At 49.6% G+C, this 25464-nt stretch overlaps 3 protein-coding genes across 4 annotated transcripts; all 3 read left to right on the top strand.

Annotated features, from left to right (window-relative positions):
* The first annotated feature begins 4739 nt into the window (after positions 1-4739).
* LOC127197111 (N-acetyltransferase 8) lies at positions 4740-6216 on the top strand. 2 transcript variants are annotated; one of them, XM_051154836.1, is made up of 2 exons: positions 4740-4852; positions 5324-6216. In XM_051154836.1, exon 2 carries the CDS (start codon positions 5397-5399, stop codon positions 6078-6080), a length of 684 nt encoding a protein of 227 aa, XP_051010793.1. In that variant the 5' UTR covers positions 4740-4852; positions 5324-5396; the 3' UTR covers positions 6081-6216. The 2 variants fall into 2 exon arrangements, with proteins under 2 accessions (XP_051010793.1, XP_051010792.1); XM_051154835.1 differs by having other exon boundaries at positions 4745-5048; positions 5324-6215.
* A 12297-nt stretch (positions 6217-18513) lies between these two features.
* Positions 18514-19409, top strand: LOC127197110 (probable N-acetyltransferase CML1). Its single transcript, XM_051154834.1, has one exon. The coding sequence runs from the start codon at positions 18684-18686 to the stop codon at positions 19368-19370; it is 687 nt and encodes a 228-aa protein (XP_051010791.1). The 5' UTR covers positions 18514-18683; the 3' UTR covers positions 19371-19409.
* A 4555-nt stretch (positions 19410-23964) lies between these two features.
* LOC127196811 (N-acetyltransferase family 8 member 7-like) lies at positions 23965-24827 on the top strand. Its single transcript, XM_051154576.1, has one exon. It carries the CDS (start codon positions 24022-24024, stop codon positions 24703-24705), a length of 684 nt encoding a protein of 227 aa, XP_051010533.1. The 5' UTR covers positions 23965-24021; the 3' UTR covers positions 24706-24827.
* Positions 24828-25464: the final 637 nt, after the last annotated feature.

Here is a 25464-nt window from a genome sequence, read left to right as displayed (position 1 = left end):
GTTGTTGGGCCACATGGTGAGTTAAGAGCATCTGGAAGTTCAGTGGGACCTCAGACTGCCAAAGTCCATGTGGCAAACAGGGATTGTGCCAGGAGCGCTGAGGTAAAACCTGCCAGGGCCACTGAGGCAAAACCTGGGCCACACTGAAAGCTTGCTGGTAGCCTGGGTTTATGGAGGCAGGAACCAGAGAGTCGCAGTCAGAACACAGGTTGGAATCTGTTCTGGGAATGCACAGCATTTGAGAAATGCTGGCTACCAAACCATTGTCAGCAGGCCAAAAGCTGCAACGCTTCACAGTGTAAAGGGCTAAGTTTATGTTGTATAAATTTCATCAAGAAATAAGAACAGCATTTAGAAGAGTCTAAAATCACACACACACACATACACACACACACACACACACACACACACACACACACAATCAAAGAGACCAAACCTGTATGTACAGTGCTCTTGGGAATTGGGGGACAGTGTCCATACCCAGTGCTACTTTGACCCCTAACTGTACAAATAGGAAAGGGGACAGAGAGCTGAAGACATTTGCTAGAGGTTGGGGTTAGGGTCTGAGCCCTAACAGGTGGCCATGTAGAGCCTGAGGCATTGATAATTTAGGACCTGTCTTCAGCCTATAAATCAGGAAATCCAGATAGCATTTCCCAGAAGGGTCCTTTGCTGCTCAGTTGAGACACTCATCCTTTTCTGTTCCACAATCCCAAGAGGAAAGAAAGACCTATTTGTGGGGGAGTTGGGGGGGGGGTCAAAACCAGTAAAAGATCAAATGGGCTCAGCCCTTTTATTATCACAGATCTTAAAGATTTTATATAGCTTGTCCTCCCCTCTGACCCACTTTCCTGGTAAGTAAAGTCTTTCATGGGACATACCCCTTGGACTAGTGTCTCGATATAAGTGAGTATATACCATTTGTCTCTTTCTGCTTCTGGGTGAACTCACTCACTATGATAATTTCTAGTTCAATCCATTTGTCATCCTATTGGGATTTTAGGTGAGAGAAGCATGGGAGAATGGGGAAATAGAAGGATCCAGAGGATCCGGGAAACCTGCAAGAAGAACGTTATGACGGGTGGATCTGGGTCCTGGGGTCCTTCCTGCTCAAACTATGGCACCAGCCAAGGAAAATATAGGCAGTAAACTTCGAACCCCTACCCAGACCTAGCCGATGGACAGGACATTCTCCACCGTTGAGTGGTGAGTGAGGTCTGACTTTCATACAAACTCTGGGGCCCCATTTCTGACTATGTCCCCTTGACGGGGAGGCCAGGTGGCACTCACAGGAAAGATAACAGGTCACCAAGAAGAGACTTGATACCCTATGAGCATATACAGAGGGAGGAGGTCCCCCTCAGTCACAGACATAGGGCAGGGAGTAGGAGGGAAGCGGGAGGGAGGGAGAAATGGGAGGACACAAGGGATGGGCTAACAATTGAGATGTAATATGAATAAATTAATAAAAAATCTTATATAGAAAGTGAGCCTCAAAATTTGGCATAGCAACTTCGCCAGAGAGGTGGAATCCGGCTAGAGATACGCAGGGTCCATGACAGCCCGGAACTTCAGCACACAGCAGAGTGGGCGGTCAGGCCGCTCTCAGCATGAGCAAAGCACAGGGATGTTGTGCAGATTGTCGCTGTCTACCCAGACTTGCTTCAATCACTTCCTCCGCCAGTGAATGACTCAGCAAAGAAAGCTGGTTGCTTACGCAAGAGAAATCACAAGAACAGGTGCCCCAAAGCTAGTAATACTCAGCAAAGACCCAGCTAGAGCCACATCTTGCCAAAAGGTCAGCGCGGTCTTGTCCAGCCTCTGCCCGGTTCCCGGTGCCAATGGTGCTGTTCTGGCTGCTGCTCCTTGATCCTGCTCCATTTCTGTCTTTGTTGCCAACAGAGGTTATATAAGAGTGTTATGTAACCTGCCTCCTTTACCTGCACCAGCCACTGGGAAGTGGGCCCCGTGATCAGCAGCACACACACAGACACACACACCATTGCAATGCTCTGAGATTCCCACTGAACGAGGCTTATATTTGGAGAACCAGCCTCGGCCTGTGATTCTGCTTCTGTGGATAAGAGGGAAAGCAGCCCTAGGCTAGTGCCTCCCACCGCTTCTTTCTGCTGCCGCTGCTGTCAGTTGGAATTTGGAACTGGGTGGTCACGAGGTAAAGAGTGAGGAAGGGGCCTGAGGGCAGGGTGCTAGGCCTCATATGTGCAATATTTGGTGCAGGCTGGAATGAAGGACAGAGGTCTCAGCTGCCTCTAGCTCCAGGCCCTGGTGAAACATCATAACCTCCTCCCAGAAAGGTAACTGTGTCGGTCAAGATAAAGTTCCAGTCCTGTTCACTGTCCATCCCATAATCAGCTGAACGGGATAGGTAGGGGGCAGGACTCTTGACACTCAAACTCTGGAGGCATCAGCCTTGCAAACCTACTTTTTGTTTTGTTTTGTTTTGTTTTTCGAGACAAGGTTTCTCTGTGATAGCTTTGGCTGTCCTAGACTCACTTTGTAGACCAGGCTGGCCTCGAACTCACAGTGATCCACCTGCCTCTGCCTCCCAAGTGCTGGGATTAAAGGCGTGCGCCACCACGCCCGGCACAAACCTACTTTAAAAAAAAAAAAGAAATATTCTTTTTTTATATGCATGTGGGCTTTGCCTGTGTGTATGACTGCACACCACATGCATGAAGTGCCCATGAAGGCGAGAAGAGCCACTCAGCAGTCTCTCCAGGGCGCCAAACCTACTTTTATACAGTTTCTGTCCCCACTGTAGGAACTCTTAGGACTTCTGGGCACCCTGATGCTAACCAGAGCCCGGCCATGAGTTACCCCCTCACTCCTACACGCATGGAGGTCCTTTGTCCCTGTGTGCTGGTATCCTTGGGTGCATGGCATTTTTTTTCTTCTTCTTTTGGGGTGACTGTATATTTAGCTCATGGCTGCCTTACATCTGCATCTCCACATAAGTTTTCTTGGGTTCCCTGTGGTCCTTTGTCTCTACTGGGATGCTTACGTTATTGGACTGATAATGTTTTCTACACACTGTCTCAGGTTAGAAAACAACCACCTTAAATTATGATGGCAGAATGCCAGGTGTGGTGGTGCACGCCTTTAATCCCTCGGGAGGCAGAGGCAGGCCGATCTCTGTGAGTTCAAGGCTAGCCTGGTCTACAAAGCAGGTCTAGGACAGCCAAGGCTACACAGAGAAACCCTGTCTCAAAAAAACAAAATATATATATTTATATGATGGCTGGTCTCATGGTGCTCCCCTTCCCCATTAGACTGCTTTCGTTCTTGCCCTCCTGATGAGCTCCACCCATGGTAACTTCTTTACCCATGAGCCACCAGGAGTGCTGCTGCCAGGAGCCATCAATATCTTTAGAGAACCAGCTACCTGGGATCACAGTGGCTTGAATCTCCATCAACATGGTGTCTTTGGGAATCAGCCTTTTTAATATGACGGGGGAACTGGCCCTTAATGGCAACCGCACACCTCCTAGCCTCAGAAAATACAAGGGAACTTGAGCCTGACCGGGATGGGGGTAGGGGCTGAGGGTGAGGGGCGGGGATGCTCAGGCAGAGGGGAACTAGGAAGCTTCGGTTTCAATTGTCTCAGTTGGTGGAAGGAAGCTCATCCTGCACTGAGAACAGCAGGGAAGTCCACAGTCCAACCTGCCTTCAAGTCACCTGGGGAGGCAGACCCCCTGGGCTTTGAGAAAACCCCAGCAAACACTGCATACAGAGGCACAGAGGTCAGGGGAAACCCATAAGCTCCTGCCCTTCTGCGTGACCTGCATTTCCATGTTTGGTTTTCCCTAATGAGTTTTAATGTCCTTTAAGGCAAAACACAAAACAAAAATTCATCAAATTATGTGATGGCTTGAACTAGAATGGTCCCCAGTTGGTGGCACTTTTTTTTTTTAACTCTCACATTAAGTATTTGAAATCATTAACCTGTACGCCATCTCTACACAGTCCATATTTTAAGCTGTGCTGTGTGCCGGCAGGGGAGGGGATGGTGTGTGATGCTCCAACACTGAGTAACTCTTAGAGCTTATGCAGATATCCTTTGTCCAGGTCTATAATCTTCAGGGCCTAAAGAGATGGGTGGGTGAGTGAGGGCTTGTTGGTGAGAAAGGGTGCAGGAGGTCAGTGGGTACCACCCGGATCCATTGCCAAGCAGCAGGCATGGCTAGGAGGGAGACGCTCAGTAACGAAGCTCTTGTTCCTGAGCCGATGATAGACCTGGATTCTTGCTTGTGACAAGTGAGGTCAAAATGAGTAGCTCGGTTTCTAGTTTTCTCCTAGCAAGTGCATGCAGAGACCATCAGAGAGGGCCAAGTGTCCACAGCACAAAGGCTGTAGGCTGAAAGGGACAAGGAGATGAGTGGCAAGCCTCCCACAAGGGCGATTACCCGTCAGCTATCTCAGACGTCCCTTCCAGGTTAATTCTGTGGGGAATCACAACCTTAGCTGGACTTTGGCTCCCTGCCTTGTCACAACCCTGCTCTTTCACCCCCGAGGTTTATGATTACCAAATATCCAGGTGCTAGCCAATGAGACCTCTAGCCAGGTGAGCCCGGGGCGACTCATACTGGGGAGTAAGAGCCATCCCAAAGTTTGCTTCTCCGTGCCAATCCTGTGGTTTATGATTATCCAGGAGGCAGCCAATGAGGCGCCATCCCAAGCCTGTTCCTCGGAGGCGGGGCAGGCCCTGGAGGGTCATCAGTGGCCATCCTGGACATGCAGCTATAGTGGCAGCTAAAAGGACAGAGAGACAAGGCTGGTGTTTCTGTGGGTGTAGAGTCCCACAGCCCTCCTGGCTGTTCAACGCTGTTCAAGGGTAATGTGGTTGGGCCTCGCTTTTTAGTGAATTAAATCTTTCTAACCCCGGCAAGAACATTTCCTGAAACTTTGCCATTGGGAGCCTAGGATTCTGAAATTTATAAATCCCGAAGAGGAAACAAAACTGGGGACATCACATCTTCCTTCCGTGGGTACCATCTCAATGTACCACAGATCGGAGAGCCTGTAACTGGGTAAGAAGAGACTGTACATGCCTGAGCTGTACCAAATCCCCCAAGTTACCCCCAGAAACCAGGTGTGACGTTACCCTGCTCTGTAGATGAGCGCACACATGCTCAGAGGAGTTGGTGTGCCTGGGTTCATGTGACTTGGCAGGGGAGGAGTCCAGGGTGTGATGTTCTGAAAACCAGCTCTTTCTGTCAGTGCTGGGGTTCGGCTCCCTCCAGGGTGACCGTGGCTGGTGAGTGGAGGTTTGGGAGACTCATTTGTCTTCCTCTGTCTCCTATAGGGCTACAAGGAAGCGGTATAAAGCAGATCTGGATGTCTCTTGTGGATGCTGAGACTTGAGAGAGAGTTTTCCCATGGCTTTTTTTCACATCCGCCTGTTCCAGGAGAGGGACTACAAACAGGTTGTGGACGTGTTCTCCAGCGGCATGCAGGAGCACATCCCCACTGCCTTCCGCCACATGCTGACACTGCCCCGAACCCTGCTGCTCTTACTTGGGGTGCCCATAGCCGTAGCCCTGGTGTCTGGCTCCTGGCTCCTGGCTGTTGCATGCATCTTCTTTCTGCTCCCGTTCTTGCACTTCCTTGCCGGACAGCCCTGGAAGAATTACGTGTCCAAATGTTTGCACACAGACATGGCTGACATCACCAAGTCCTACCTGAGTGTTCAGGGCGCAGGTTTCTGGGTGGCTGTGTCTGGGGGGCAAGTGGTGGGGACAGTGGCTGCTCAACCAGTCAAGGATCCTCCACTGGGGAGGAAGCAGCTGCAGCTCTTTCGCCTGTCTGTGTCCTCACAGCATCGAGGACACGGGATAGCGAAAGCGCTGGTCAGAACTGTCCTCCAGTTCGCACGGGACCAGGGCTACACTGACGTTGTTCTTGAGACTGGCCTCTTGCAGAAAAGTGCTGTGATGCTGTACTACAGCATGGGCTTCCGGAAGACAGGCGAGTCCTTCATGAACTTCCTCATGTGGCTTGTGGATGTTTCTGTAATTCATTTCATATACCCGCTCCCTTCTGCTCAGGAACATGAGCTGTGATCTTTTTCCTCTGTATACCCGGCGGCCTCCAGGTCACTGTTCACCATGGGAGCAACTCGCCCTGATATGGTAGTGGGCAAATCACAATATAGCCTTTGTTGTTTGTGTTGTATTCCTGTCTGGTGGCACATAAAGGAACAAGGGCAATGGGGGGGGGGGGGCTTTCTTTCCCTTTAAAACAGTTTCTGGCAGAGGGGGGAGCAGTGGCTACTGATACAGTGGGGCCGGTTTTATAGCTTGACCAGCATGTGTGGTCCCTGCTGGCACTGGCTAGACTCAGTCTATGGGCCAGTGTACGTCTCTGGGGGCGGGGAGGGGGAGGGGCGTGTGTAGAGTGCTTTTTGTGGGTCCAGAAAGAGGATGTGGAATTAGAGAATAATTTCACCTCTGTTACTTCTTGCAACTAAGGCTGGACCCATCCTGCATCCCAAGGATGGGAGCCTCAAAAAAAAAAGTATGGGTGCCCCAGACCTGATCATTCCATTCCATCCTACGAGTCTCCAATACCTTGGTGAGTGAGATGTGACTCCATACTGATGTCTGCCACAACTGCTTGCCGTTTCCTCTCCTGCTGCGGTGCCGTTGGGTGTATGGAGTCTCCCGTAGCGTTTCCCCAGCCCAGGGGGTCCTGCTGGCCAGTTGACCAGGTTTCCCGTCATGCAATCACTTGTGACCTGCAGGAAGCACCAGAGCTACTGTTGATCCTGTCATTTCATTCTGGTCACAGATATCTCCTCTGAGGGATTTGATGGGTGACTGTCATCCTGCCACCTGGCCTTGTCATAGGCCCATTAATCTTCTGGAAGTCCCTTTGCCAAGCCATGGAGTGGTTCCAAGGCCAAGTCATTCATCACCTGGGACTATGGACCATACTCTGGACCTCCCACGTAGCGCACTTTGCCTTTCACTGCCTTGCAACAAGCCGTCAGTCCCCTCCTGCAGGCCGTCCCCTTCTTCAGGCCTGCCTCCCAGTGCTTGTCCGACAACTCAGCCGTCCATATCTGCTCCCTGTCCGTTCCACCCAGGCAGACTCTTGATGTCTGCATCAGGTTTAGCCTCAGCTGTAGGCCCCTCGAGACAGCCCAGCATCAGGGAAGTATAGGATTTGCCCTCTCCAAGTTGCTCCTGATCTCCTCATGCAGTTAAGGTCAGCTTCCAGACACACAGCTCCAGGGACAGAGACAGGGCCTGGAGAGATGGCTCAGCGGCTAACAGCATTGACTGTACTTATACGGGGTCTGGTTTCAATTTCCACTACCTACATGGTGGCTTACAACGATTAACTCTAGTTCAAGGGGATCTGGTTTTCCTTCCCCATGGGCACCAGGCATGGTCTAATGGTCCCTGTCCTTTGAAATACATACGCAATAGCATGAACATGCTGTAAAACATTTAGGGCACACGTGGGCTCTGGATAGTGGGCACCAAATGGCAATTATATAGAAGGCCAGCGAGACGATGAGAACCTTTCACAGTGACACGATGGGGAAAACAACACCTGCCACCCTCACTGATACCGGTTCCGTCAGGGCCAGGGCCTGTGGGGACATGAAGTAGCAGCCAGACATTGCAACATGGCAGATGAGAGAAATGATCCCTTCCGTGCTATCCCATAAGCCGGTGCGTGTACTGGCTTTTCTTGAAACATCATGGGTTCTTGGGCAGCTGCGTAACTGGAAGCCCGCACCAACATGGTCCTGACTCGTGCAAGTTGCTCCGCTGGAGGGGTTCCTACACAAGTTGCAGGCCACTACACAGTGAAGGGGTCATTGGGAACTGCTCATGTGACATTAGGCATGGCCCTTGAGAGTCTTCATGCTCAGCTTCCACCAGGAGATGGTTCAGTCTACGCAGCGCTCAGCCCCTTCCCCCAGCTCTTACAGTTCTCCCACTGCATTTCCTGGGCCGTGGGTGGGATGATATAAGCTCTGACGTTAAAGGCCACTGCATAAAATAGTCATTTCCCTCAGTTTTAACCAGTTATAAACCTCCATCATAGCCGCTGTCCACTGGACAAAGAAATGTCTACCATCAAGGTTCACAGCAGCAGTATGTGAGAGAAACGCAAAAGTGTAGAAGACGGCTTGACATTCATTTAACGAAACAGTATCAGTAGCACTCCCCCACCCCCTTTTCTGGAAGACAAGTGCTATCCGCATAGGTTTTGAACACTTGCAGCACCAGCCATGAGTTTGTCCTCTGTGGCAGGCCTCCAGACTAACCAGAAAGTTGCTGTCCATCAAAGGTGCTTCCCTGGCACCCCTGGGAAGCAAACCACACCTCACAATGATGCTTTGATCCAACAGCCTTATGAATTCTGGCAGTCATGCTTATTCAAATTATTGTTTTTTTAAAGGAAGGATCTCACTTTGCAGTTTAGGCTAGCCTAGAGAGCCAGGCATGGTGGCACACGCCTTTAATCCCAGCACTCGGGAGGTGGAGCCAGGTGGATCTCTGTGAATTCAAGGCCAGCCTGGTCTACAAAGTGAATCCAGGACAGCTAGGGCTCATAGAGAACGCCTATCTCGAAAATAAAAAAATAGAAAGGCTAGCCTAGACCTCACTGTGTGAACAAGGCTGGGTCAAACTTGCAGTGGTCCTCTGCCTCCCGGTACGGCATGGTACAATATGCTCAGATTCTAATTATTTTTTTAAAGTTTTATTTATTTGTTATGTATACAATGTTCTGCCTGCATGTACCACCTGCATAGCAGAAAAGAGCACCAGATCTCATTATAGATGGTTGTGAGCCACCATGTGATTGCTGGGAATTGAACTCAGGACCTCTGGAAGAGCCGGCAATGCTCTTAACCTCTGAGCCATCCCTCTAGCCTTCAGATTAAAATTCTTTTTTTAAAAAAAGATTTATTTATTTTATTTATTGCATATGAGTGCTTTATCTGAAGAAGAGGGTATCAGATCGCATTATAGGTGGTTGTGAGCCACCATGTGGTTGCTGGAAATTGAACTCAGGACCTCTGGAAGAGCAGGCAGTGCTCTTAACCTCTGAGCTATCCCTCCAGCCTTCAGATTAAAATTCTTGAGCTTCTGTTTTTACAGTTTTTTCTAGATGCTGTTACAGATCTGTGAGACAGTCTCATGTTCGTGTTATATAATGAAACCTTTCACAGAGGGCAAACAGGTTTCATTTGCTGAAGGGTTTTAGTACTTACTGGGATAGGAGGGAAAAAAATGTCAGCAAGCTCTAATAGGGCATGACTTTCAATCCCATTGTTTTTTTACCCAGTGTTTCCTCAAAGGAGCAATGTTGGGTACGATGACGTGGATGAGGTCCAGCACGTTGTTTATTGTTTAACCCTCTACCATCCACAATCCTTTTCCATGTGACCTGTGGCTTCCTTATCATGGGGTGCTGCCACAGTGAGGTCTTTACCCCCACCAAGCCTGCAATGTACGGCTGAAGCTACGTGGCCACGTCCAGAGCGGAGAGGGAGACTTGAGGCCGTGCTGCCACGCCCCTTGCGTCATCAGTCCCCTAGCTCTGACAGGATCCAAGCTGCCTCTTCATCCCTGCTTCCCTGCCAACCTCATCTGCCTGTTAAAGGGGCTGTGAGGGGCCCGAACCATCTCCACACCTGGTGCGCTTTCTTGAAAGGGAAGAAAGCCTCACAATCCGGGAGAGTTCTCTCCTCCTGGGGGGCAAGCTGAGTCCTTCCCACCTCTACAGCTCTATTTCTAGACCCACCACTCGTTTCTTCTATTGCCCTGGGTGTTTGGGGGTTCCCATGAGCCCACGCCCACTGCCCCAGCATGCCCCCAGGGCCCACACAGTCTACTGTCAGCAAGGGCACAACAAAGCCACACTTTTACACGGGGCCTCCGGTTGCCCTGCACAGTCCTCACCTACCAGCAGCCTTGGCCGCCATCTCCAGGGGCAGCTGGTGTTTCTCTCCACGGCAGCAGGTGGCTTGGGATCACGAGCATCCCGCTGTTGTCACTCCTTTTGAACGGACACTCCAGGCAGGGACTTTCCAGAAGTTCATCTCAACACAAGCCCTGTCACATTGGTCTTCAAAGGCCAAGACAGAGTTGGTTTGCCTGGTCTTCTTTTCTCCCGCGCCGTGTTGATTGGTTTGGCACTTTAAGAATATCATCTACAGGCTAATTCAGCCAGTCAGAGCCATCCGCACCTCCACTTGTGAACCTCCTATCCCACAATGGGGCTCAGCAGTTACTCAAGGCCCTACCCGTTAGAGTCTAACCAGACCAGAGGGCGCTTAACTTTATTAACTTTCTGGTAAACACAGCCCCGTCTGCCCAGTGAACCAGACTTTTAACAGCATGATCGTGATAAATTGCCTTGTAGTCATCGCTACCATTGTCTTTCCAGGAAGAGGTGGGCAGCATGTGTAACTGTCCCAAATGTGCTCCTTTTAGGGGCCTGAGGATAATTTCAGGAGCATAGATAGCTCAGCAGCCACCACACCAAAAAAGCACATCTTAGCATGAATGACAACACATGACAGAGGCACCATGAGGATTCCCTCATACCATACTGGTAGTCTTGCCATTAAATTCTATTTCTGGTCTGGAGAGGTGGTTCAGTGGTTAGAGCACTGGTTACTCTTCCAGAGAGCCTGGCTTCAATTCCCAGCAGCCACATGGAGGTTCACAGCCATCTCTAACTGGGATTCCAAGGTCATCTTCTGGCCTCTACAGGCACCTGTGTTATAAATGCACGCAGAACATACACACACAGAAAATAATTAAAAATCTTTTTGCCAGGTGGTGGTGGCGCACGCCTTTAATGCCAGCACTTGGGAGGCAAAGGCAGGTGGATCACTGTGAGTTCGAGGCCAGCCTGGTCTACAAAGTGAGTCCAGGACAGCCAAGGCTACCCAGAGAAACCCTGTCTCAAAAAACCAAAATATATTTTTTTTTCATTAACAAATTATTTCTAGCCTGGTATGATGGCCCATGCCTTTAATCCCAGCACTCAGGAGGCAGAGGCAGGCAAATCGCTGTGAGTTTGAAGCCAGCCTGGTCTACAAAGCAAGTCCAAGACAGCCAAGGCTGCACAGTGAAACTTTGTCTCTAAAAACCAAAAGAAAAAAAAAAAAAAAAAAAGAATTACATTTCTACCCCAGAAGTTGTTTGCTCCTTGAACAGTCTTGGTAAAGGACATGTGGCTTTCTTCTGAGTTCTTTTAACTTTCTCTTTAGAGGAGCTAGCTACTAATGGATCCTGTGAGGTCAGCCCCACACCTCCTCGCTGCAATCACAGATCTCCCGCTGCAGGCCCAGCGGGTGACTCTAGGCCAGCACATTCTGCTAGACACCACGACCCACTGTTCCCATGGGTGCCATGGTCTCCATGTGTCTCTGTCCCCTACACCCTTGTAAATCTGTAACTACATTTTTGTTTTGTTTTGTTTTTTGAGACAGGGGTTCTCGCTATACTCCTGGCTGTCCTGGACTTAACTCTGCAGGCCAGGCTGACCTCAAACTCAGAATTTGCCTCTGCCTCCTGAGTGCTGGGACTAAAGGCGTGTTGTCACTACCACCTGGCTGCAAATACATTTTTTAACTGAGGGACAGAGAGGAGTGAGTTTGAAACAATGGCTTGTGGGCAGCCTGGTGGCCACTGAGATTTAATTCTGTGGTTCTAAAGTGCGCGCCCCACTCCACCTGCTGTATTGTCTGGTGTGGGAGCGCAGGGGTGCAGGGGTGGGGGTGGAGGGAGACTGTGCAACTCAAAAGTGAACGTGAGTACATGAATGCCTTCTATCCCAAAGCAGGCACCAACCTGGGTGCATTTGTTCTGCAAAGTCCCATGCTCAGGAACATGGGGCAGGTGTTCATGACGTTCTGTGGAGGAACTCCAGGGAGAGCAGGAGTCAGCCTCTTAGATTGTGTTCCTGGCTGCTTGTTTTCTGAGGCCAAGTCTGCCTCATCTGGTACGCAGGGCTAACACAGCTCTCCCAGGACGGTGCAGAGGAGAGGCCTGGGCTATGGGGAACCTGTGCTGGTGTGTGCACGGGGAGACTCCGTTGTTGGGTCACATGGTGAGTTCAGAACAGGAGGAAGTCCAGGGGTACTACAATCTTGCCAAAGTCCACAAGGTAAGTAGGAATTGTGCCAGGAGCACGGGGGCAAAACCTGGAATCTAGAGTAGACCATGCCAAAATCTTGCGGGTAGCCTGGGTTTACGGAGTCAGGAGCCAGGGAGCCCCAGTCAGAGCACAGGTTGGGATCTGTGCTGGGAATGCATAGCATTTGAGAAATGCTGGCTACCAAACCATTGTCGGCTAGCCAAAACCTGCAACGCTTCAGTGTAAAGGACTAAGTTTATGTTGTGTAAATTTCATCAAGAGTAGGCTAAAATCACAATGAGAGCTCAAAACTATAAAGTCAAAATAGGGCCCAAATCTGTGTGCTCAGTGCCCTTAGGGATTGAAAGACAATATCCAGGTTTAGTAAGATGTGCCAGCCATGGAGGTCGGTGAAGAGGGCGTGGAGACAGGCAGGTTCAGCCCGTCTGGCTGAGTCAGTGAGTTTGATGCTCATTGAAAGATCCTATCTTAAAATTAAAGTGGAAACTGATTAAGGAGTGACTCCTGACATCCATCCCAGGCCTACACACAGAACACATGTGGCATGTGCATATGCACCTCCATGCATATGAGTATACCCTACACACACACACACACACACACACACACACACAAAGGCAAATCCCAGGCGAGTGACCTGTGTACAGGTCTTTTCTACCCTCCATTGTGGGGCTATCCCGTGTGTTCCAGGGAGCTTTGGTTCCCACCTGCAGCCACACTGAGAATTGCACAGTGTAGGCATGGCCAAAGGATGACAGTTACCCCAGGAGTTGATTTTAACTCCCATCTGAATATCTGAATACACACGAAGGCAAGAAGAGGAAGTGCTGTTATGCAATACTCTGCCGAGCTAAGCAGACGGCAGGGCCTCGTTGGGGACGATGTGAGGAAAAGGTAACAGTGTTTAGAGCCAAATGTTGTCCAGCCTGGCCTAGGGTCTTCAGGTATAGATGGCCACCAACACCAGAGCCTTGGCTGATCTCAGACCTTTGTTCCCTGTGGATGTCCCCATGCGGCCCTGGGGACTCTTGCCCAGGGAGAAAAGGAAGCTCTTAACGCTCTGCGAGCAGCAGAAAAGGGTGATATGAAGCAAATATTAACACTGAGGTGTCATAACAAAATCCAGTTTTATATGCTTTTTAAAATTGTAATTAAGAGCCGGGCACTGTGGCACACACCTTTAATCCCAGCACTCGGGAGGCAGAGGTAGGTGGATCACTGTGAGTTCAAGGCCAGCCTAGTCTACAAAGTGAGTCTAAGACAGCCAAGGCTACACAGAGAACCCCTACCTCCAAAAACAAAACCAGAAACAAAATTAAATTAAAAAATTTTAAATGACACTGTCCTGAGAAAAGGAGGAAGGGATAAATGTTCACTTTACCTTTAAAAAAAAAAAAAAAGAACAAAACAAAACCAAAACAAAACAGATGTCCACTTCTTTTTTACTTACTGTGCTTTTGACATCAGTGTCCTTAGGCTTCTTTGTCAAATGTCTACAGCTTCAGAACTGTGTTTGTTTTTATTTTTTAAGGTTTATTTATGTACACATGCACACCAGAAGAGGGCATCTGATCACATTATAGATGGTTGTGAGCCACCATGTGGGTGCTGGGAATTGAACTCAGGACCTTTGGAAGAGCAGCCAGTGCTCTTAACCTCTGAGCCATCTCTCCAGCCGATCCACACATGTGCTGTACAGTTCTTACCTCCAGATCGACAGTGGAGAGAGAATGTATCCCACTTCGACTCTTGGCCAAGAATACATGTCTCCTTTGTTGCCCAACCAACACTCCGCCTTCTTAATGGCTCCACAATTCTGAAGGGGTAAAGGGACATAAGGGGGTGTCAGATGTCTAAAAGATAGAAAAAACTCGATGATGTTTTAATCTGAGACATCTGGAAAATTCAGTATGTAGGAAACTAACCCAGAAATTTGGCACAGGGGAATCAACAACTTCACCAGAGATGTGGAATCTGGCTGAAGTTGGGCTAGCCCACATTGCCATAACCATGAACTTTGGCCTTCAGAAGAGGCTGAGCCTCAGCATAAAGTCTACTGCTCTCTCTCTCTCTCTCTCTCTCTCTCTCTCTCTCTCTCTCTCTCTCTCTCTCTCTTTCTCTCTCTCTCTCTCTCTCTACTAGGCTTGGAAATATCAAACTCCCTGGAGGTGTTTTTTGGGGGTGCACTGCTTCTTCCCACATCCATGCTTGTCCTCGCATCCTGGGACCAGGAAGAGTTTCTCCCCTACCCAGAGGCAGAGAAGGCCTCATCAGCCAGTTTCTTTTAGGGAGGTTTTTGTCCAGGTCCAAGATTTGAGTCCTGGATTTTCCTGGGAGCTTGACCAGAAGCTCCCGAGCTCAGGGCTGGACTGAGAGATCAGGCACAGAAGCCAGGTCCCAAGGCCAGTGTTAGGAATGTGCTTCCCCTGCTGGGCCGAGCTGGAAGACCCCAGTCATTCTGTGCATGTTGTCGGAATCAACCAGAAAACACTTAAATCAATTCCTATCCGACGACTAAGTCAGCAAAGAAGTCCAGTTGGTTATAAGGGAAATATGTCAAGGTTGTGTGCCCTCAAGCAAGAAATACCAAAAATCCTGCTAGACCTGCCCTTTCACAAAGGCCACCACAGCCTACACAGTGAAGACCTCTGCCAGGCCACCTGCCCTGTGTCTGTCGGTTTAAGATGGGAGTGGTGCCATGGTGACTGTTGGTCCTTGAGTACCATTCTTGATCTCTGTGATGCTCCCTGTGGTCCTTAAAGCCCTCCTTTGCTTCACCCATTGGATGCTCGCTGGATTTCCCATGGCACACAGATGCTGCTGGAGCACTCTGCAATTCCTCACTGACCTTCACTCATCTGTTTTGTAAAGAGTTTAAAATTTGTGTGTGTGTGTTTATACATGTATGTATACATGCACCCATTGGAGCTGGAATTACTGGCTGTTGTGGGCCACCCAAGATACAGGTTTCTGTCCTCTGGAAGAATAGCAAACTTACGACTCCTGAGAGTTTCTTTTTCTACCCATGCAGATGCCTTCATTCATATTCTCTCCGTGATGATTTTCCTATTCTTCCAGATACTTTCACAAATTCTTAATATACTCAAATATTAGTTCTATATATACATAGTAACAATTTTTACAGAGGTGCAAGGTTCACTGCTGGCCCTTTCAAGAAAGTGCCACTTGGGGTAGTGATTGCATGGTTAAAGAGACACTAAAGATAAATTAGCAATGTCTAACAATGGTAAGGAAAGATTCTGAGGCAGGTATGAATGAGATTGGCCCCAATAGGCTCATGTATTTGCATGCTTAGTTACCAGGGGTGAAACTGTTTAAGAAGGATTGGGAAGTGTGGCTTTGTTCGAGGAACTGTGTCACTAGGAGTGGGTTTCAAACGCTGGTGCCTAGCCCAGCCTGTCTCTCTGCCTCTGCCTTCTGATTGGGAGTTAGGCTCTCAGCTCCAGCACCATATCTTTCTTCTTTCCACCGTGATGAGCATGCACTAACCCTAACCTGTAAGCCTCCAACTCAGGGCTTTCACTCTGTGAGCTGCCTTAAGACACCATGGTGTCCCTTCACACAACAGTGGCCCTGACTAAGACAGATCCCACAGATTTTGTCAATTGTTTCCTCAAAAGACCAGTGTTAACGCCCATTTAATCCTCTATAGTCTACAGTCCTTTCCCCCCATAAGCCATTTGCTCTCTTCACTTGGGGAGGTTCTCTGCGTTGCTTGGATTTTCTCACTCTCATTGAGCTGGGAGTGCCTAGCTTCAGCTGCCAAACTCCAGGTCGCGTTCATGCCCTTCACGGTCACTGCTTGGGTGAGCTCTCTGTCCTGACAAGTTCCAGGCTGACCCCTGTAGTGGAACATTAATTCAGAACATGGTCGTTCAAAGCCCTTCTCGGTCTGTGTGACCCAGCTAGCAAGAGATCACATCCAAAGATGATCTAGGTCTGTGTGACCCGGCTGGAATACAAACACACCTTCAAGCCAGGAGACAGAGGCAAAGGCCCCGAGTTCGAGGTCAGCCTGGTATAAAAACAAGTATCAGGTAAAGAAAAGCTGAGGTCCAGGTGTGGTGGCACACGCCTTGAATCCCAAATGAAGGTAAAGTTAGTTTGTAGAAGGAAGCACCTATGTTTGAAAATAATGTCTAATTGAGTGGCAGAAAAGGTGACAAGTCAGAAGATTTGACAGAACAGGAATAGGAATATTAAACACACAGGGCCTCTCCTTGGTGGAGGAGATAAAATGCCCATTTTTGCACCCAGGAGGCTGGGAGTGGACACTGTGGGTAACCTGGTGACTCTTTTTGCTGTCTGTAGCAGCAGACCTACCTCACCCAAATATCCCAGAGTGTTTATCCCAGACTCTCCCCTCACTATCAGTTAACATAGCCCATCCCTGGGGAGATTGCCACACGTCCTTGATGGCTACTGACCTGTGTGCCATCTCAATCAGACACCACACTAGATTCTAGACCTGCTAGCTATGGGACCCACCTTTGTGGCCACATGTACTTTGTATAGGAGTTCCTAAGTAGTCACACTTTCAGCTTTATTGTAAAGCTGCATTGGGAATATTGTGACCTGGAAACTTTTTTTTTTTTTTAACTGTGTTTTAAATATGCTGGCAAAGAACTGCCTGGCACCAGACTACCAGAGTTTGATCCAGGTTGACGAAGTCAATCTGAGCTGAGTTTTCACTCTTGTCTCTTCCCAGGTTCACTGCCCTGCCTGGACACCTGCAGGGTCCCCTTTAGCCACCTTGATCGGTTGGTCCTGAGAGGTATAAATAAGGAAGCTGCACTCGGGAGGCAGAGGCAGGAGGATCATTGTAAGTTTGAGGCCAGCCTGATCTACAAAACGAGAGACCAGGACAGCCAAAGCTAACACAGAGAGACTCTGTCTTGAAAAACCAAATAAATAAATAGTAAATAAATAAATAAGGAGGCTGAGCGAGCCATGGAAGTCAAGCCACTAAGCAACATTTGCCCGTGCCCTCTGCTTCAGGGCCTGCCTCCAGGTCCCTGCCCTTCTTTAACCCCTGCCTTGGCTTCCCTCAGTGATGGGCTGTGAACGGAATGTATAAACCAGATAAACCTAGGGCGAAGGGATTTTCCGTGTCTCAGTGCCTGAGATTGAATGCCTTCCGGGAGGTCGCAAGCGCAGATTCTGGTATTCTGTCAGCCTCTTCCTTAGGCCTGCCTGAACCTGCATTCTGGATAGCTACACTACTGATGAAAGAATGTGTGCAACCCAGCAGGTGCCTCCCAACTATGGCTCAGTCGGGGCCTGATGATGAGAAGGACAGACAGAAGGGCAGTGTGGGGGCCGCCGGAAGTGAGGGTGATCTTTTGATTTGGAGAGCCTAGACCCTTATTCAGGGTGTGTGAGCCAGTGGTGAGTTGAGTGAGTTGCACGTGTGCAGATGTGCATAGGGGAGCATGGTGCACCTCAGGAAAGCCAAGTGTGCTTAGTGGGAGGTATGGTACGGAGGATTCAGGAACAGAGGTGGCAGGCCTTTCGTGAGGGCCGCCCCAGGGCTTGCGTCTCTTCCAGGTCGGTCCTACGGTATCAGAAAGTGAACTGGCAAAGGCTCTGTCCTCTGTCACGTTCCAGATCTTGACGTCTGGTTTATGATTATCCAGGAGGCAGCCAATGAGGCACCAGGCTGAGTCTGCTCCCCAGAGCTGAGGCAAGATCTAGCAAATTATCTTGTGGTGTCATTTAGAGGCTGGAGCTCTCCTAAACACTCCCACCTCTGTGGTACCAGGTGAGAGGACAGGGAGGCAAGGCTGGGCAAGAGTTCTCCTGCGCACCTGCGGTCTGACAACCTTTTTGGGGATTCAAGGGTGGGTGTTTGGAGATGACTTTTTGCCCTTTGGTCAGATTAAATCTTCCCAACTGGGGGCTTGTGGGGGTCTGAAACTCACCTGTGCCCATGGGAACATGAGATCCTACTGTCTACAGAGTCTGAAGAGGAACCCAATAGCTGGGGACACCACATCCTCCTCCCAGTGTGCCATCTTAAGGTATCAAAACAACAGAGAACCAGTTCCTTGGTAAGGAGGGTAAGGTGGCGGTGGGGTAGGGGGTGGGGACAAATCATGACCCTGCTTCATACAGGTCACCTCATTAAATCCTCAGAGCCACGAGAAGCCCGCTGTTGTTTCATTTTGCTCTATGATAAAGCCTCACAAGCTCAGAGACCTTAAGCGACACGTTCAGGGTCACATAGCCAGAAAAGGGAAGAACCTGGCCATTAATCTATGGGGCCTCGCTGGCCCAATGCTTTTTTCCTAGTGGTGTTCTGTTTTGTTTGTTTGTTTGTTTTCTTCAGTGATACTAGAAGACACAGCCTTGAGCAAAGTTCCCATGGCTCCTGAGAGGCTGGGAGCAGGGTGGTGGGGTGGAAGGAACTCACATGGCTTCCTCCCTCTCCTGCAGGGTTCAGGGAAGGTGTGAAGAAAGGTGTAGCCGCCTCTTGTGGTTGCAGAGATCTGAGACCCAGAAGTCTCCCCATGGCTCCTTATCACATCCGCCGGTTCCAGGAGAGGGACCACAAACAGGCCGTGGACTTGTTCTGCAGGGGCATGCAGGAGCACATCCCCACCACCTTCCGCCACATGCTGACACTGCCCAGAACCCTCCTGCTTCTATCTGGGGCACCCCTGACTGTAGTCCTGGTGTCTGGCTCCTGGCTGCTGGCCATCGTCTGTGTCTTCTTTCTGCTCCTGCTCCTGCGGTTCCTTGCCAGACAGCCCTTCAAGGAGTATATGACCATGTGTTTGCGCACAGACATGGCTGACATCACCAAGTCCTACCTGAATGCACGTGGCTCCTGCTTCTGGGTAGCTGAGTCTGGGGGGCAGGTGGTGGGCACAGTGGCTGCTCTGCCAGTCAAGGATCCTCCAGTGGGGAGGAAGCAGCTGGAGCTCTTTCGCCTGTCTGTGTCCTCACAGCATCGAGGGCAGGGGATAGCGAAAGCGCTGGTCAGAACTGTCCTCCAGTTCGCGCGGGACCAGGGCTACAGCGATGTTGTCCTTGAGACCTCTGTCATGCAGCAAGGTGCTATAACCCTCTATGAGGGTATGGGTTTCCAGAGAACTGGCCAGTTCTTATATCCCAGTAATATCAATTGGCTGATGGAGTTTTCTATAATTCACTTCATGTATCCTCTCCCTACGGCTCAGGAACACGGACTATGATCTTATTTCTTATCATATCTGTCAGGGTCCAATTACTGTACTGTAGCAAATAATAAAAGTGCATCTGTTCATGCTCACTGGATCACTGTCTATTTGACTAGGGTGGCAGAATTCAGGCAATAAAGCACTGTTTCCACTGAAGTCACCTTCCTAAAGGTGCCAGGTTGGTGGCACTGATGAAGTAGAAGTGGCTTTCATGACCTGAACGTGATGTGTGGCTCCTAATGGCATAGGCTAGACACAATCCCTTCGGCCAGTATTAGCAAGTAGAGGCCAAGCATGGCATGTTCCCGCAGATTCAGGAAGAGCATGTGTGACTCGAGAGTGTCTCAGCCACACAACTCTTGGCACTAAGCCTGGCTCCTGTCTCTGTCCTAAGCAACAGGAAGTCCAGAACTTAAGCCTGACCATGTCATCCCGCAGGACTCAGATGCACGGATGGGGGATGCGTCTCTGCCTGTGACGCTGCTTCTTTTTCTTGCAGCCTCATCTCTAGCATTGTCTAGGTTCCCCTTATTTGGTACCGTGTGATTTCCAGCCAGTATTAAGGCCTTTGTGTCCTGCTCTTAGCTGTCTCCTCAGGGTGTCTGATTGACAACTCCCTGCTATCCTGACAACTGGCTTTGTCAGCTGTGTTTCGCCTCATGTAGTCTCTTTTCCAAAACACAGAGTGGTTCTAAGCCCAAGTAACTTGCTTCCCAGGCACAGGTGCCTCTCTCTGTGCCACACACATAGTTCTCCTTGCTCCTTGCTGTACAGACTACAGCAAAAGACACTTGTTCTCTGCACTTTGGCTGGTTACAGAGTCCCCACTGTGACCACAGCCTACTACAAAAAAAAAAGGAAGTCTCTTTCCACAGCCATGGGTAACAGCCTCAGCAGTCAATGGGTAGGGACAGGAGTGTTTAGAAAGCACTTTGTAAGCACACAACATCCATTTAACAACAACAAAACACCAATAGCCTCCTTCCTGAATCCTATGACTCAAGACACCCCAAGACAAAGTTCTCAGCACAAAGGAGAGTTACTTAACCCCAGAGGGACAGAGATCAGAGATAAGGGACAAAAGCAGGAAATAGAGAACTAGGAAGAAGGGGACAGAACAAAGGAGAAGCAAGGAAAAGGGACAGAGGGAGGGGGAAGTGGTATTTGTCCCTGGGATGGCGGAACGAGACAGAGGACTGCCTCTGGATAGAGAGGAGACAGGCGTGTAGGCGTGTAGGCAAGTGGCAGTTTAGAAAGGTAAAATAGGAAACCGGGTGTCAGGATGAGGTGTTTAACTTTAGTTGGCCATGTTAACTAGGGGAGCCAAAAGGGGCTTTGGATTGCTAGACTTCAATATTTTGGTAGCTGGACCTTGGTAGTCAGCCTCAGACGGAAGAATTGGCCAAATAAGGGAACAGACCTTGGTGTCTAGCTTTAGGATTGTACTCTAATGGTTTTTGTTTTTTGTTTTTGTTTTAGCAAGGCAGAGGGAATAGGGGAGAAGGACAAGGCCTGTTTGCTTGGCCACACTCAAGCTGCCCAGAGTGCCTCCAATGACCACTCCAGCCTCAGGTTCCAGCCTACTTATACTGCCAAATGTGAGTTCTCCCTTGTGAAGTACGTCTCAAATACAATCAGAAAACAGCCGGTTGCACCCGTAACAAATATGACACTATCACACTGCGTCAGTAGGGCTGCTATTGCTGCTTCAAAATACTGTGATCAAAAGTAACTTGAGGAGGAAAGATTTATTTGGCTTCCATACCATGGTCCATTAGGGAAACCAAGGCAGGAATTCAACTCAAGCAGTGGGAACCTGGAGACAGGGGCTGATGCAGAGGCCATGGGCTCCTTATGTCCTGTTCAGTCTGCTTTCCTATAGATCCCAGGACCAACAAGAGGCACATCTGCCACCTCCCAACACTGTCACCTGCCTCAGTATAGGAGTGTCTTGGGAACTTTCCAGATCTAAACTGTCACACACGCCCAGCACCACAACTCTGGGAGAAGCTTTCTCTTGTCACTACTGGAAAGTAAAAGAGATTTTTTTTTCCCCTAGTGTCTTGTCTAAATATATATGTTCATTTCCAGAAAAACAAAACCTCTGCGAAAACGAGACTCTCTAAGATAGCTTAAGGGCCTGTCACATTAGACAGATGTCACTCACTTGGGTTCTGTTTGGGTCTAAAAAGGCTGCCAGAGTGTCCAGCAGACATCTATAATGTCATTGCAAGGAACCTACAGTCTAATGACACCCCACCCACCCCAAGGCACTTGACGCTGCCATAATGAGAGAAGGAAAGAACTGTATAAGGAGGGGACAGATGTGGGGTGTCACTGGTGGGAAAGTCTCCACCCACCCATGAATTTCCATCTCTTAACTAGTCTATCCCCTCCCCCCTTTTTTTTCTACTTTCAACTGCAGAAGTAGATTTGGGAGTTTATCTCCCACTTCTGCCCTTGGCCAAGTATGCAAGCCACCTTTGGTGCTCCATCAACACTCACCCTTCTTATTGGACCCACAACTTCAAGATAGAAAAAGAACTCATTTTTGGAGCCAGAACCAGCACACCCACCATCAAATAGGTTCAGCTTTTTAGTATCATAGCCCTTAAAGGTTCAACAAAAAAAATGACCCAGAAATTTGGCACAGACAAACCAGCAACTTCATGAGATGGGTGGAATCTGGCTAGAGGTAGGTGGGATCCATGACAGCCTGGAACTTCAGCACACAGCAGAGTGGGCGGTCAGGCCGCTCTCGGCATGAGCAAAGCACAGGGATATTGTGCAGATTGTCGCTGTCCACCCAAACTTGCTTCAATCACTTCCTCCGCCAGTGAATGACTCAAAAGAAAGCTGGTTGCTTACACAGGAGAGATCACAAGGACAGGTGCCCCAAAGCTAGTAATACTCAGCAAAGACCCAGCTAGAGTTACATCTTGCCAAAAGGTCAGCGCGGTCTTGTTCGGCCTCTGCCTGGTTCCCGGTGCCAATGGTGCTGTTCTGGCTGCTGCTCCTTGATCCTGCTCCATTTCTGTCTTTGTTGCCAACAGAGGTTATGTAAGAGTGTTATGTAACCTGCCTCCTTTACCTGCACCAGCCACTGGGAAGTGGGTCCCGTGGTCAGCAGCACACACACACCATTGCAATGCGCTGAGATTCCCACTGAACTCGGCTTGTATTTGGAGAACCAGCCTCTGCCTCTGTGAATAAGAGGGAGGGCGCGCGCACACACACACACACACACACACACACACACACACAGAACTAAATGCTACAGTCAAATATTGGCTTCACCCTATTCAGAAAGCTATGAACTGGGGGCATGGGTGGGACATCTCTTTCACAGGGACATTTTCACACAGAAGGGTGCCTTTCTAAGTGGCTGCGGCCTGAGAAGACCCATTCAGCCTGAGAGGTACATCAACACAACAGCTAAGGAAGAGGTGGAGGAGAGGAGTCAGTGAAGACTTCCAGGGTCCACTAAAATGGGGGCAGGTACAGCCTGGGCAGGAAAAAGCCCAGCAATGAAGGCTTTTGCTCTTGAGCCAGTAGGTGTTTGTTCCTGCTTGTGTCAAGTGAGCTCAGGAGAAGGAGCAACATAGCAGGGAAGCAGGAACCAGAGTGGGCCTCAGAGAAGGAGACAGTGCTGGAGGAGAGTTACTGTACCTGGGAGGGGCGGGGTGGGGGGAGAGGAACAAGAAGATGAGGTGCGGGCCTTCCAACCATGAGACTAATGACCCCTGAGCTACCTAGGATCCTGATTCCCTTCCAGTTCATTCTGTGGGGTTTGCAAAGTCGAGTGGACCTGAAGGTCCCCCTTCACGGCCCAGCTACTCGTCTCTGTGGTTTATGATTATCAAGCACCCAGCTTCCAGCCAATAAGGCTGGCTATCAAGTCTGCTACTCCAATAAAGGGTAGGTCCCAGATTAGCTTGATATCAGTCACAGGCGTGGCACTAAGGCTAAGCTAGACCCTTAGCTCTGAGCAGCTAGGTGAGTGGGCATGGGGGCAAGGTTGGAGGGTCTCTGCATTTGTCTCGGGTAGCAGGGCCTTCTTGGTCAGGTTTGTTCCAAAGTCTAAAGGTTCAGAGTTAAGGGGCAGTGGCTTTGTTGAAACTTGTTCTTTGGAAAGCCTGGATTTGCAATGCATAGACTCTAGAGATGGGGGAGGGGGCCAAAGGGGTTAGATGTGAAGACTAGCTGCCACAGGGTGCTAGCTCAAGACTCAAAAAAAAAAAAAAAAAAAAAAAAAAAAGTTTAGAGAGGCAGTAACAGAGCCAGGAGGGTAGAAGAGAAGGGGGCCACTGGTGCATCTAGGGGACCCCAGGAGGCAAGTGTTTCCTTATCCTGTTTTGCAGGTGAAGAAACCGGGCCAAAGTGATTAGGTGGTATGTTCACTGTCACACATCTATACGGGGAGAGAAATTAACACTCCAACTAGTGTGTCTGTCCTTATGCTCTCTTCCTGTCATGGCTCAGGACACACACACACACACACACACACACACACACACACACACACACACACTAGCAGGTGACAGGCAAGCTAGGAACTTGGTTGGGAGACTTAACATGGTTTCTTCTTTCTTCTGCAGTGTTACTGGGGAACATACAGTCAGAGCTGTGTCTTCGGCCTTTGAGATTTGAGCTCCAGAAGTCGGCCATGGCTCCGTATCACATCCGCAAATACCAGGACAGCGACCACAGGAGTGTGGTGGATTTGTTCATCAAGGGCTTAGAGGAGCACATCCCCACCACCTTCCGCCACATGCTGAGGCTGCCCCGAACCCACTTGCTCTTATTTGGGATCCCTCTTATTCTATTCTTGGCCTCGGGCTCCTGGCTTCTGGCTCTTGTCTCCAACCTAAGCCTCTTTGCTTCCCTGTGGGTCCTTGCAAAATATACATGGAAAAAGTATATAGTCATGTGTTTGCGCACAGACATGGCTGACATCACCACAACCTACCTGAGCTCTCGTGACTCCTGCTTCTGGGTAGCTGAGTCTGGAGGCCAGATCGTGGGCTTGGTGGCTGCTGTACCCATAATGGATCCACTCCTGCAGAAGAAACAACTGAAGCTATGTCATCTCTCTGTGTCCTTGAAGCACCGAAGGCATGGGATAGGGAAAGCTCTGGTCAGGACTGTCCAGCGGTTTGCACAGGCGCAGGGCTTCAGTGAGGTGCTGGTCATCACCAGTGTATTCCAGCATGCGGCCCTGGCTCTCTACCAGAGCATGGCCTTTCAGAAGACTGGTGAGTCCTTCTTCACTGTCATCTCCAAACTAAGGAAATCTCCAATGATACATTTAAAGTATTGCATCACTTCTGCTCTGGAAGGGGACCCATGATCCGTCTCCTGTGTGCATCGGTCAGCATCCAATTGCTTCTGTAGCAGTGACAAGTAAGCCCGGCTAGTTCCGGTGCAAAGTACTAACTCTCTCAAGCACATCCGAGTGCTTGGGGGTGGGGGGGGGGGTGAGGGTGAGGGGTGGGGGCAATGGCTACTCCCTGTAATCCATGCTGTCTCAGGCATCCTTTATCTAACACTGTTGCAATGTATAAAAGCAACAAAAATGAATAAAATTGTATTTAGATGGTGACTCTTTTGGATCATCTTCTGAGCTTGGCAGGACAGCTATTGGGGACTCAGGACACCTTTGGGTTAGCTGAAGCGTATTGCCTTGTTCTAGAAGGCAAGCTTAGGCAGGGCTTGAGGTCTTTATAGAGTAACCAAAGCAAAAAAGCATAAAGAAGGGAAAGTCTTTTCTGAGCCCTGAAGGTCTCACATGCAGATACATCCAAGACTTGGGTGGAAACTCAGCCACCTCTGTCATCGAGGGTCTAAAGTCACAGAACAGAGGGCCTAGATATGGCCCTGTGACTAGCGTGGCATGCATGCTCAACTGCCTCTGTACAGGGTGAGGAGAGCTGGTGGGGATGGAGCACAGGGTATTTTAAAAATTGTTTATATCCTTGGGACTTGATCTTGCGGAGCAGCATGCATGTCTTAAGGTAGACTGGGTGTGGACTGCTCCTGTAGGCAAGAAGAGCTACAGGGTTAGTAGAGTCACCATACATGACCCCTGGGACCCAGCTTGGTTCTGTAT

The sequence above is a fragment of the Acomys russatus genome, chromosome 13 (genome assembly GCF_903995435.1).
Source record: "Acomys russatus chromosome 13, mAcoRus1.1, whole genome shotgun sequence".
Taxonomy (NCBI): Eukaryota; Metazoa; Chordata; class Mammalia; order Rodentia; family Muridae; genus Acomys; species Acomys russatus.
The sequence above is the reverse complement of the archived record's forward strand: the minus strand, read 5'-3'. Positions and strand labels throughout refer to the sequence as shown.